Source organism: Varanus komodoensis, unplaced genomic scaffold, assembly GCF_004798865.1.
Source record: "Varanus komodoensis strain SLA01 unplaced genomic scaffold, ASM479886v1 scaffold84, whole genome shotgun sequence".
NCBI classification, from domain to species: domain Eukaryota; kingdom Metazoa; phylum Chordata; class Lepidosauria; order Squamata; family Varanidae; genus Varanus; species Varanus komodoensis.
In genome coordinates, this window is record NW_025336531.1 from 1049263 (window position 1) to 1062058 (window position 12796).

Genomic DNA, 12796 nt, shown 5'->3' on the forward strand with positions numbered 1-12796 from the left:
TTTAGTGTGACCCTGCCCATTATCTGATTATACCCCTGCACAAATGAGAAAAAGAATGTGGAAAATGCTGAATTTGAAATTTTATTTCTGCTTGGATTAACCAAACTGAATAGAACAGAAACAACTAATCCCAATTTAGAAATCTTTCAAAGTCATTTCTTCAATACAGTTTCCCAGAAACTGTTTGCAGTTTTTGGAATAGCTCAGTGGAACTCAGTGCTATTCCAGGTATATCCATAAATAATAATTTTGGGGTTGTGGGAGATAGGAAACACAATAAACTGTTTTCCAAGCTTCTCCAACTCATTTGAAAACTTTCTGGATCTCCCAGGTTGGCCAGGGGTGAGAGTGGGGAGAGAACAGAGGGAGTAAGAAAGTTCCTCTTTCTGTCCCCAGACTCCCAGTTGAAGGTCAGAATATTCGCAGGAGTCAAGTATACTCTTACCCAATCCCACTTCTATTAGCACATCCCAAATGATTCTGGATCGAGTACAACATCAAACAGCAGTGTAAACATAAAACTGTGTTAAGCCAACTTCAAACTTATGTGGCCTGTTTTAAAAACAAACCCCTCACTGTGCTTTTGAATTTAGCACATGCTTAGGAGCTCTTAAAAGTTAACATATAAGTCATAAGAATCAAATGGGTATGACTAGGCACTTTTCTTTGAAGTGTAAGAACGTAAGAGATGCCTTGTGGGAGTATATCAAGGCTCAGCTAGGCTAGCACTCTTTGAAGGAAGCCCAGAAACCAGCACGTCAATGTAGTCCACCACAATCACAACTTACTTTCCCCCTTTCTTCATCTTTGAGCAGCTGAAACATTTCTAGTCCTGCCAACAAAAAGCTACACCAGCATGATCTAATTTTCATTAAATACTGGTTGCATGCCACTTACACTTAGATACCGTGAATCCAGTTCCACTTTCTGTTCCAGTTGTGTTAGTAGTTCATTGTGGAAGGACTTCAGCTGAGTACCAAAAGAGAGTAAAAAAAAAATTTATGTCAATACTGATTTTCAGTACATGAAACAGGAAGATGTGCAAAGAGGGGCAACTAATCTGGAAGAAAATACAGTGGTACCTCGGCTCACGAACATCCTAATTCACGACCAAATCAGGTCGCGAACAGAAATTTCATGAAATTTTGCCACAGGTCGTGAACTCTGCATTTGGTGACAATCACTACTGGGCCTGTCTTCCCTGTACAGGCGCGTCGGCCGGGGGGGGGGGGGGAATGGCCGCAATTGCACCCGTGTTCCCTGCCCAAACGCACCTGTGCCCGTGCCCGCCTCCCCCACAGCACGCCCATGCCTGCCTCCCCCCGAGTGCATCCGTAATCGCGCCCACCTCTCCCCAGCATGCCCACGATTGCACCTGTCTCCCCCACCCCTATGCACGATCACTGGGGGAGGGGGAGATAGCCACGATCTTTGTTATTCATTGTCACTTTGCTTCAAATTTTTGTGAATAAAAAAAATAGTTGCAAAACAGATTAACCTTATTTACATTGACCCTTATGGGGAAATTTGACCTGGCTCACGACCATTTTGGCTCACGACCAGAGTCCTGGAACGGATTAAGTTCGTAAGCCAAGGTACCACTGTACCAAAGGAATTTTTAGATAGAAGTAAGTGAAACAGAATAAACTTGGATAAACTAAAGTTACTGCATAAGGCAAAGAAATGCTAGGATAGACAAGTTAGCTCCAGAAGATAAACATATGAGATAAACAAACAATGTACAGTTATAAATATAGGGTCCTACTTTACAGAAGTCGATCCTCTATGAGAATGGCTGCCCAATCCATGTCTGGATTAAAATCAAAGAACTGTAAAAGGAGGGAAGGCGGGGGCCATGAGCTTGCCCATCAACGGTTGTTAGCACCTAGACAGCAGACTGAGGGGCACCTGCCCATGTGCATATATTGCACATCTGCTTAAAATATAGTAATTACTAAAATGCCATCCAATCCTTTTGAAGATCAGTATTCTCTTTTGTGCCAATGCCTAAGCGGCCAACCTACTTATAGGCCAAGGTGTGTGCTACAACGATGATGCACAAATACTGCTTCTTTTATCAGATAAAGAATCACAAGGAAGAATCAGCCCCCTATTGCAACAAGGAGCTTCCCACATTCCTTTTCTGCATGAAACCAATTGGTCAAGCATGAATCTTGGCTTGAGATCAGTTTTTGTTGCAACTTCAGTTATTTCTTAGACATTCCAGAGGCCAGCACATGATTTAGAATTTTGTTTGGCTAAAGGCTTATTCAACAGAGTTTCTTATTCTTATTTAAAATGCTTGGCAACTATGCTACAACAGATGTATTTTAGATCCACGTGTATAAAGAGAATTGCAGGCTGCCCCTTGGCCAGCCTCTGCAAAAGGGACATATCAACAGGAAGCAAAGCACTCACCATCTCTTCTAACTGATTCTGAATCTGTCTGTGGACTTCAGCCATCTGGAACAGAACATCCCCTAGAAAAGGCAAGGCAAAAGTAGGGAGTAAGGGAGACCATTTGAGAAACCGCTCTGCATTAACCTTCTCTTCCCCCCACATCCTAGACTCTTGATCTATAGTGCTGGTTTAGGTAAATCACTTCCATTTGGATGAAGCCTGAGGCCTGGGAGGCCTTGCCTCAGTCTCAGTCCACACATTCAGCACATGCTCAAGGTTTTCAAACAGAGAAACCTGGGAAGGCAGGAACAGTGGACATGCTGACCTGGGTGCCTCACGGTGCATGCATAGATCAGACCAGAAGATGGTCACTCTCCCACCATCAATGCGATGGAAGAGGCTGAGTATCCCAGCACAGACAACACCACTTTCTGCAAGCTGCTTATTCCCCTGGGATCCCTCTTCCAGTGATCCTGAAGTAGATGAATTGCCCATTTCCACAGCAGAAAACGTCCCCACTTCCTCAGAATTTTACTCAGGAAGGAGCTATTGCCTCCCTTCTTACCCATGTACCATATGGAAGGCGTCTTCCAGTTGGGTGCTCAGCTTTAGCAGTCTGCTTTCATATATACACATACATGCTCTCTGGACAATCCAGCACCTACAGGCTACAGCTGCTCTCTGCAAATTATACCTAAGGACAGCAGAGCACCCAAAGAGCAGCAGTGGCAATAATGTTTTTATGAGGACCAACTAAAATGTCACAGAACAGCCAGTGAACATTTGGGTGTACCACAAATCTTCCTCAGGCTGGGATGTTAAGCAGAAACAAATATGGGGAGAGATGAAAAGATAAAAATCAGAAGTCTGTACTTTGCAACAGACTTAAGATGGAACAGGGGAGTTGTTAGGTTAGACTGTGCCTGGCAGAAAAAGATCGCAAGCTTCAGGAAAGTGGGGGAGCAGCAGCTACTCTTCCTTAAAAAATATAAAAGTCAACTCAACCACACAGTCTCACGCAGGTTCTTTTAAGGCAGGCAATAGGGAAAGAAGGGAAAATGTGGTAGCCTTCATATTGGCAAAGCTGAAGATTAATTAACACACACCATGTAAAAGGGTCCTATGTGACCCAATTAACACTAGATATACATCCAAATAACTGCTGGTTTTAATATTTTCAGAGGGAGAGAGAATCTATTGCTTCTTTGCCCCAGTAACTTTTCTTGCAACCTGAGATGATTTTGCACGAGGAAGGAGCCTAACTGCCCCCATTCCATTTTTATTGCAAACAGGAGTGTTTGGCTTTTCATTATGCCAGATAAAACTCCCCCCACCCCCCTCAGCCACACACACTTTTGTTGATGTGTTCTGACATCCAGCACAAAGAATTCTGGAGAACTCAACTGCGGTTTTACTACTTTGTGACTTTTTTTAGATGGTCCTAATACAACTCCATGGAATGCTTGGAGTTGCAGTCCAACATATCCGGAGGTTACCAGGTTGGGGAAGGGCGTAACAGAGACATGTGACTGCCTGCTTCCAATTCCCCTCTTTCATATCAGTGAATGCATGGGAAGACCATTTGGGAGAGGGTTCTCTAAGGCTAGGAAGTACTGCAGTGGCCAGAAACAAACAAGTTTTGGAATCAACATGTATTTCTTTGCCCCTTAACTTCTACTTGCTCAACCATCTTCTCCTATGCAGAGCTCAGCTCACAAATGGCTACGCAGCAGAGTCCTATGCGCTAGTCATCCACACTGCATAGCTGCAGAAAGAAAGCTACCACTGTAGTGCAAGATCACCCTGATTTGCTCAACTTCCCACACATTCACCATCACATCGACTTCATTTACCAGCACCTTGTTCACTTATACCTCTCAAAGGGTTTCATAACCGTCATTGTGTTGAACTAGGTGTGTCTAACCTCCTTCAGTACAAGGGCCAAGTTCCATTTCAGAGAGGCCCTTGGGGGCCACTGGGCCGCAATGGGCAAGACAGAAGGGGGAGCCAAAAACGTCGACACATTTTAGCTTACAGTTCCTCTTGCCAATAACTAAGCCTTAAGAAAAGCATGAGAGCCTTTTATAATACGCAAAATCTGCATGGATTCTGGGAAACCCCCAAATGATCAGTGGCTGGCAAAGAGGCATGGCTGTCTGGGAATCCCAGAGGCAGAACTGAGACCCTAGAGACATGTCTTTTCCTTTAGCAAATCCCTAAGCTCAAACAGAGGTCACACTGTGACAGTATGTGCACCACTAAGGCTCAGTTACTTGCACCAGTCTTTAAGATAGCATTGTCCACTAGTAACTGTGCTCATAGAATAGAGAGCATGGGGAGCCTTAAGACAGCACGTCTGCTCTCTACCATGTTTTCTCCTCCCAAACACTCAAGGCAGTCTTTGCTAGCTTACCAAGATGCTATGAATAACCTGACATAGATAAACAAGCAAATTGAGTAAATAGATGGGAAGTCTTTGGGGAGAAAATGATGGAGGTTCATTTCTTTTACGGCTACTAACAACTACTTTTGATTACAACAGCTGCACATGGGACTCAAAAGTTTTTGCTATCTGCAAGGAGGCACCTTATTAGATCTCTGAAATATGCCCCGTAGTTTTACAAGCATCTTCCACCCAATATTTTTTAAAGCATTGTTATCTGACAGTACATGGTGAAATTTATGCTCTGGAATTATTCTAGCTGCAGACTCGAAAGCCATTTCAGCTCTGGTTGTGATCTTGTCATAGTCAATAAAGGTAATTAGGGTCAGACGTGGCCACCACCGGTGTGGGAGGCCCTAGCGATCCAGATACTACTGAATTATGCCTCAGTACAGGGGCTTGTAAAAGAGTACTGAAGCTGAAGAGGTTAATTTTGGATGCTGCCTTATAGATTTGCCATTAAAACGAATGAGAAAGACTCTCCTGCACTTGCTGCCAAGTGTAGGAGAAGTCAGTCATGAAGGTATGCCAGCAAATTTAGGGGAGGATAATTCATAATTCCACTGCCTCAGGGAATGACTTCAGCAGATCAACAGACCCTTCCTTTTATTCCAACAGACTCCAAACACCATTCTGTCAGGGACTCTCAGTATATGTCGTTTCTTCTGTCTAATGCAGCACTATGGATAAGCATAGAGCAGACAAGTTCAAATGGGGCTTCTTCCACACACACTCTGGATGAACCTTCCCCAGTGTGGGGTTCTCCAGATGCATCAGGCTACAACTCCCAGTTAGGAATGAGTGGACTGTATTAAATTCATTTCATCAGAATTTTGTGAATTGTTGAATTTCTTTTGTTTCATTATTGGCTCACTGACACAATCAGATATTTTAAAAATCAGAATTTCATTCTACTTCTCTACATTAATGCTAATGCACCCTTGTGCAAACTGAGGGTGTGTTAAGCCACTTTACTTCACCCAAAGCTCCCAACTCAGATGTTTTCATCTCCCTGCCATCCAGGTCATGTAAAAAACTTGGGCACAGACAAAGATGCATACCAGAGGGTTCTGGGAAATCTCCACTTTCATGCTGAGGCCACTGGATACAGGGTGGCTCAGCCCTTCATTGCTACCATGACAATCATGGCCCAATGCCTATAGGAGTCATGGTCAAATCTCTTCCTATTGAGACTTAAACCTTCAGCAGCCTTTCTTCTCTGCTAGGGTAAGGACCTGTTAAAATGACTGCCCTCAGAACCTAAAGGATCCTGGTGGATTTCAGAGGACTCCAGGGGATTTCTCTGCTGATATGCCTGGTAATCCTGCCAAAGCCCTGGTTACTCTGTGGAATGCAGCGCTGACTAGACAGTTAATACAATCCCTCCTTCTCTGAGGACAGCTTAGGCAGGTCCAGCTTGAGTTGAGGGCAATAATGCAAGAGTCAACGCCACTGGAACAGAGTTGGAGGAAGACTCATGCCAAAACTGTCCAATCACAAGTTAGAATTTATTACAGAGCCAGCTCTGGCAGCAAGTATGGGCACCATGTAGGGGAAGGCAAAACTAGACAGTCAATAAGCCCTGTTCTCTTTCAAGCTCAGTTCTTCCCTCATCCTGGTGCTGTGCAGAAGTAATACCCTGGGCTTCTAAACATGGTTATGAGATGCAAAATAATTTTGATTACTAAAAAAACAAACTCTAAAAGAACAAAACCCCAGAACTATTTAAACACAAGCATTATTTACAGCAACAGGGCTCACCAAAAAAACAACAACAACTGCATTTGGGCAAAACCATTTTGACATTTCCAAATTCTGCATGCCATTCTAAAATCTTCCATACTTTCAACAAACCCAATGTATATTTACCCTCAAATCAAGGACCTTCAGTTTAACAAGGAAGGGGAATTTCTCATTAACAGCCCCCCCAATCATGAAACAAGCTCCTCCACCAAGTCCTACCTAGCACCAACTCTGTAATCCTACCAGTGCCAGTTCAGGACTGCCCTCTGTGGTAAGGCACTTAATGGCATTGGCGGGATGCTTATAGCTGCAGTGATCTAATTTACTGAATGCGCAGAATGTGTTAAAATATGCAAATAGTTTTAAATTTGTTTGTAAATTGTATATCTACCCAGAGAACTTCAGCTGTTGATAAGTATATTTTTAAAAAATCAACAAATTAATGATCTGTATTTAAATAAGATCATGCATTTTCATAATGACTATATTCATCACACAATATCTTAGCCTCAAATACACCAAAACATTTGTGTTCTATTGCTAGTTTAACTATGGCTGTTGACTATAGCATGTTTAATTGTTTGGCTACCTGCTGTCTGACTGCATGTTATCCAAAAGCTCACCATTTAGGTGCTTTTCTGACAGGCTGAAGGAACTGCAAGATAAATTAAAAGTTTAAGAAAAGCAGCAGCACCATTCTTTGTTAGGAGCACTATCAAAGCTACCCACTCTGGAATCTGGGAAAAAGAATTTGTTCAAGGAGCTACTTGGCCCCCTTCTGACATCAGGAATCAGAGACCTGAAGACCATTCCATGAACTTTTACCATGGGCTCCCATACCTCTTGGGCGTATGCAGAACCTGAAGCAAACACCTAATGGGTGCTTCCCTCCCTCCCTCCCTCCCAATCTTCAGCCAACATACTGGATCTCACCCTTCCTGACAAATGTTCACATGCCCATCTGGGACCTACCCCAGTGGCTCTCCTAGGTTTTGGAAAAGGCACAGTGCTCACCCTTAGTACCAGGACACTATTAGCACTGCAATGGGAAGGGAAAATTTGCCAAGGCGATATCTCCCAAGTAGCGTTTGAATGTAAAGGAAGTCCCCTACATACAAATGAGTCCCTTTCCCAGAGCGCATTTGTAAGTCAAACTTGTTCTCAAGTCCAACAAAGTTAGCCTAGGCACCCAACTAACAGAGGGAAGGTTGCAAAACAGCCTGTCTACTGCTTGAAAACAAAGCAGTCCTTCTGCAGCACCTAGACCAGGGGTTGGCAACTCGCGGCTCCGGAGCCGCAAGTGGCTCTTGAACCCCTCTGCTGCGGCTCTGCTGCTCAAAACACGCACCGCCACAGCCACTGATCTGCCTGAAGCTCCACTCAGGAACTAGTTAAGTAAATCAGCTAGTTAGGTAAATCTGCTAAATATGCTAAATCAGCTTGTTAAGTAAATCTGCTACATTTCTCTGCTAAACAAGCTTCCTACAGGCTCTCATGTTACAAGAAACTGCTGAAAAGATTCTTTGTCCCAATGTAATCTCCTTCATCTGAATGTTAAAAGCTGCACTTGGGACCTGTTGCAATTCACAGCACTTGACTGTTTATCTGCTAATCAATCACTAAACACGTCTATATCTCCCCCACAGCCTAGGATCTGATTTACTGAGCTCCACCCCACCCCACAGGCCAACCATGGATAAATCGAAGAAAAGTTTCTGAAAAAAACCAAACATTTAATGATACGTGGGTAGATTAATTTGCTTTTACTTCTGACGAACTTATGGGGTTTGTTGCTTAATGCATGCAGCCCTTTAGCACTGACTTTGACTCTTCAGGAAGCTGTTCTCCTATTCAAAATATATGAAAGGAGTCCTACTAGTTTACAATGTAAGATTAAAAATAACAGTTTTTAGTGACTGAACAAGAGCTGCAGCTAAATCATAATGAAGATATACACAGCATTAAGGTAAAAAACGATATATGCAGTGTTATCTCCATTTTAGATGTCAAAAGGGTTTTGCGGCTCCCGGTGTTTTCTTTTGCGTGGGAAACGGGTCCAAATGGCTCTTTGAGTGTTAAAGGTTGCCAACCCCTGACCTAAACCATCATGTGTTGTTGTTAGCCGTGAAGTCGTGCCCGACCCATCGCGACTCCATGGACGACATTCCTCCAGGCCTTCCTGTCCTCCACCATCCCGTGGAGTCCACCTAAGCTCACACCAACTGCCTCAGTGACTCCATCCAGCCACCTCATCCTCTGCCATCCCCTTCTTCTTTTGCCATCTATTGTTCCCAGCATTAGGCTCTTCTCCAGGGAGTCCTTCCTTTTCATTAGGTGGCCAAAGTATTTGAGTTTCATCTTCAGCATTTGGCCTTCTAAAGAGCAGTCAGGGTTGATCTCCTGAGTGACCATTTTGATTGCCTTGCGGTCCAAGGGACTCGCAGGAGTCTCCTGCAGCACCACAATTCAAAGGCCTCAATTCTTCAATGCTCAGTCTTCCTTATGGTCCAGTTTTCACAGCCATACATTGCAACTGGGAAAACCATAACCTTGACTATACACACTTTTGTTGGCAGGGTGATGTCTCTGATTTTTAGTGTGCTGTCTAGATTTGCCATAGATTTCCTCCCCAGGAGCAAGCGTCTTTTAATTTCTTGGCTGCAGTCCCCATCTGCAGTGATCTTGGAGCCCAGGAAAATAAAATCCATTTCTTCCCTGTCTATTTGCCAGGAAGTGAGAGGACCGGATGCCATGATCTTAGTTTTCTTAATGTTGAGTTTCAAGCCAACTTTTGTACTCTCCTCCTTCACCCACTTCAAGGGGCTCTTTAGTTCCTCTTCACTTTCTGCCATTAGAGTGGTATCATCTGCGTATCTGAGGTTGTTGATATTTCTCCCAGCAATCTTAATTCCAACTGGTGATTCATCTAGCCCCGCCTTTCTCATGATGTGCTCTGCAAATAAGTTAAATAGGCAGGGCGACAGTATACAGCCTTGTCAAACTCCTTTCTCAATTTTGAACCAATCAGTGGTTCCATGTCCAGTTCTCACTGTTGCTTCTTGACCCGCATATAGGTTTCTCAAGAGACAAATAAGATGGTCTGGAACTCCCATCCCTTTAAGAACTTGCCACAATTGGTTGTGATCCACACCATCACAGGCTTTAGCATGGTCAATGAAGCAGAAGTAGATGTTTTTCTGGAACTTCCTAGCTTTCTCCATGATCCACCGCATGTTGGCAATTTGATCTCTAGTTCCTCTGTCTCTTCGAAATCCTGCCTGTACTTCTGGTAGTTCTTGGTCTACATACTGCTGGAGCCCAGCTTGTAGAAATTTGAGCATAACTTTGCTACCATGAGAAATGAGTGTAATGGTGCAGTAGATTGAACATTCTTTGGCATTGCCCTTCTTTGGGATCAGAATGTAAACTGACCTTTTCCAATCCTGTGGCCACTGTTGAGTTTTCCAAGTTTGCTGGCATATTGAGTGTAGCACTTTTACTGCATTGTCTTTTAAGATTTTGAATAGCTCAGCTGGAATACTGTCACCTCCACTAGCTTTGTTGTTGCTCAGACCATCATGTAGGGTATCTCAAAAAAGTCAGTCCTGGTACTTCAACAAGTGGTATCTGAGGTCACCCAAATCCAAAATTGCAGCCTGAGCACACACCACACAGACAGAAAGATTGGGGGGAGGGCATTAAAAGCCAGAGCTTTGCATGTTGGCTTTAAGAAGTGAGTGTGAATGATCTGCATAATATGGGGATCAAGTGAGCACAATCTTTCTCCCATCCACATTCTCCCCTTGTTTAATTTGTCCTGACTATCTGGGAGCTGTGTGCAAAGGTGCTCTCTCTTTAACTGATGCCACCTCCTCTCCATTCGGAACCAAGTTTCTGGTGACTGCTGAGCAGGGAGAGGCAGCCATTTCTCTCAGAATTTCTTTAGAGTAGGGAGAATTTCTTTAGGGTAGGGAGAGGAAAATTAATAGTTAAAAAGGAGAAAACATATGTGTTGGACATGCAAATGCATAGTCGCATCTTTGAAAGTTTGCAACTTTGAAGGTTTGTATGTAGGGGACTTCCTGTATCTGAAAGATAAATACAACAGCTCCTTTCTCTGGCCCACCCCACAGACCTTGCACTCAAAGCTTCCTTTGCCTCCTCTTCAGGAATCCATTCCCAGCTACAATGCAACATAACCAAGCTTCCAATGCTATGCCCACTGCAACATGCAGATCGCCAAGTCAACTCTTTCCTGTCTTCTCTTGCATTCATCAGGAATTCTGTGGTGCCTTTCTGACACCAAGCAAGGAGGGTTACAAAAAGTTCAGAAAACAAAATCCGCAATCAAACATAGTAAAACATTTTAAACATTTTGAAGCTAAAACTTAAGTTTAAAAGATGCATCTTGACCTCTCCCCGCCCCCCATAGCAACAGGCCATTGGTTTAAAAAAACCTAGCTGTCAAGCCAAAGATTGAGATCTCCTGGGGGAAAATAGTTCACAGAGCAAAAGAGCTGTAGCAAACTGCAAAGACCCATGACTGAAGCAGGGAGACATCAACAACTGTCACTGGTTCAACATCTTTTTTGTTTTTGTCTTTTTCCCTCTGAAAAAATTGTGCAAAAGTTTGTGTGTGCATGCACAAGTCTCTTAGAGCTATCTAGTATGTATAATCTTGCCTACAAAGTTACCAAGCAGGACTATGCATATGGGATAGCTGCAAATTTCATTTTAACCAATGACGACATTGATGATGATGATGATGTTAAAAATGTTAAAGTATTTGTGCCCTTTTTCATCAGCAAAAATAATTCATATCTTTGCTCTGAATTGACAGCTTACCTTTTGACAACTATCAAGACAAAGCAAAAAACAAATAAAGTCTATTGTCAATGGACTAGGGTTGATACCTGCTGCTTCCTTACTCAGGTGAGCTGCAGAAATGTGCAGAACTGTACTTATAGAATTGTGTGATTTCAGATAGAATCATTCTAATCAAAACCAAGAATTACCAAAACTCAGAATTAGGCTAGGTGAAATTAGCATCTCACACTCAAACAACGTCATTAACCACTACACCACAAAACAGGCTGCCATAGGATTAATATCCCTGTACTTTAAAATGCTTTGGGAACTAGGATTCCTAATATAATGTCTCCCACCATGTAAAGATCATTTCTTCCCCACACTGAAGTTGCTAGAGAATATCATTCTATTCAGCATTTGGGGGGAACTGCTTTTTCAAAGCAACTGTTGCACACTTTGCTTTCTGGGTTGATTCTTAGATTTACTTTGCAGTAAAAAGGCAGTATATAATGGAAGCAGGAGGGTTTTCTAGACAGTGGTTAAAGTTGTACTTTTTGCAGCTACTTGTGATCACCCTGAACAAATCAAAGCAGCCCCTAGCTCCACCAATCATCGATTACAATTAAACATATACTGTCTGCAGTGTATGGTTTCTTGCATGAAAGAGTAGGTCTGGGCAAAAGGTTAAAGCCACAAAACCTACAGGAAATTGATCTCTGGTTAAGATACAGATGCTAAATAGTGGGAAGTTTTAGTAGCCCTAGTAGTCAACAGGCAAAAAGCAATATGTTGCAAACCTGAGTTGTGATTTCTTCCACAAAGATGTGGTACCTTGTCCCTTCCAAGCATAGCAGGTCATTCCATTTGTGTGCAAGACTCAAGGGTAGAATTTATTTGCAAGTTTTTAAGTCTCTATAACCATAAGGATCAGAAACTCTGCAGAATTTGGAGAAATAATAGCATTCCAATAATGTGATTTTCTGCAGCAGTTATTCAGAGTCTTCTTTCTACAGCAGTAACACCCACTGATATTTATTCCATATTTACATAAAGGGGATGCAGCAACTTACCTCAAATCAGGTCAATAGCTTAGCTGGAATTTTAATTCAATAAGTCCTGCATTATCTAACAGGCTAAACTTACTTTGGCATTGTTTTTTTACTATAGCAATAACCTGTGTGAATACTAGCAGTTATTATGGAGTTACAACTTTCTCCAACCTGGTGTCATCCAGATATTTTATACTGCAACTCCCAGGATTCTAGATCCTTGGCTATTCTGGTTGGGTTTGAGAGAATTCCAAAACATCTGGAAGAGACCTGATTTGGAAAAACTGCATTAAAGTATTAGGGTAGTTCCTTTGCAGAACCCTGAAGACAGAACATAGCCCAGCTTCAAAGC

At 42.8% G+C, this 12796-nt stretch overlaps 1 protein-coding gene across 4 annotated transcripts in view; it reads right to left on the reverse strand.

Moving 5' to 3' along the window:
* Positions 1-12796, reverse strand: part of BAIAP2 (BAR/IMD domain containing adaptor protein 2) — a 132996-nt gene that overhangs the window by 56250 nt on the left and 63950 nt on the right. For all 4 annotated transcript variants that reach the window (XM_044456457.1, XM_044456459.1, XM_044456460.1 and 1 more), the window contains exons 4-5: positions 2419-2480; positions 898-969 (exon numbers count right to left, since the gene is read on the reverse strand). In XM_044456457.1, the coding sequence (XP_044312392.1) occupies positions 898-969; positions 2419-2480 (134 nt within the window). The remainder of the gene's footprint in view (positions 1-897; positions 970-2418; positions 2481-12796) is intronic.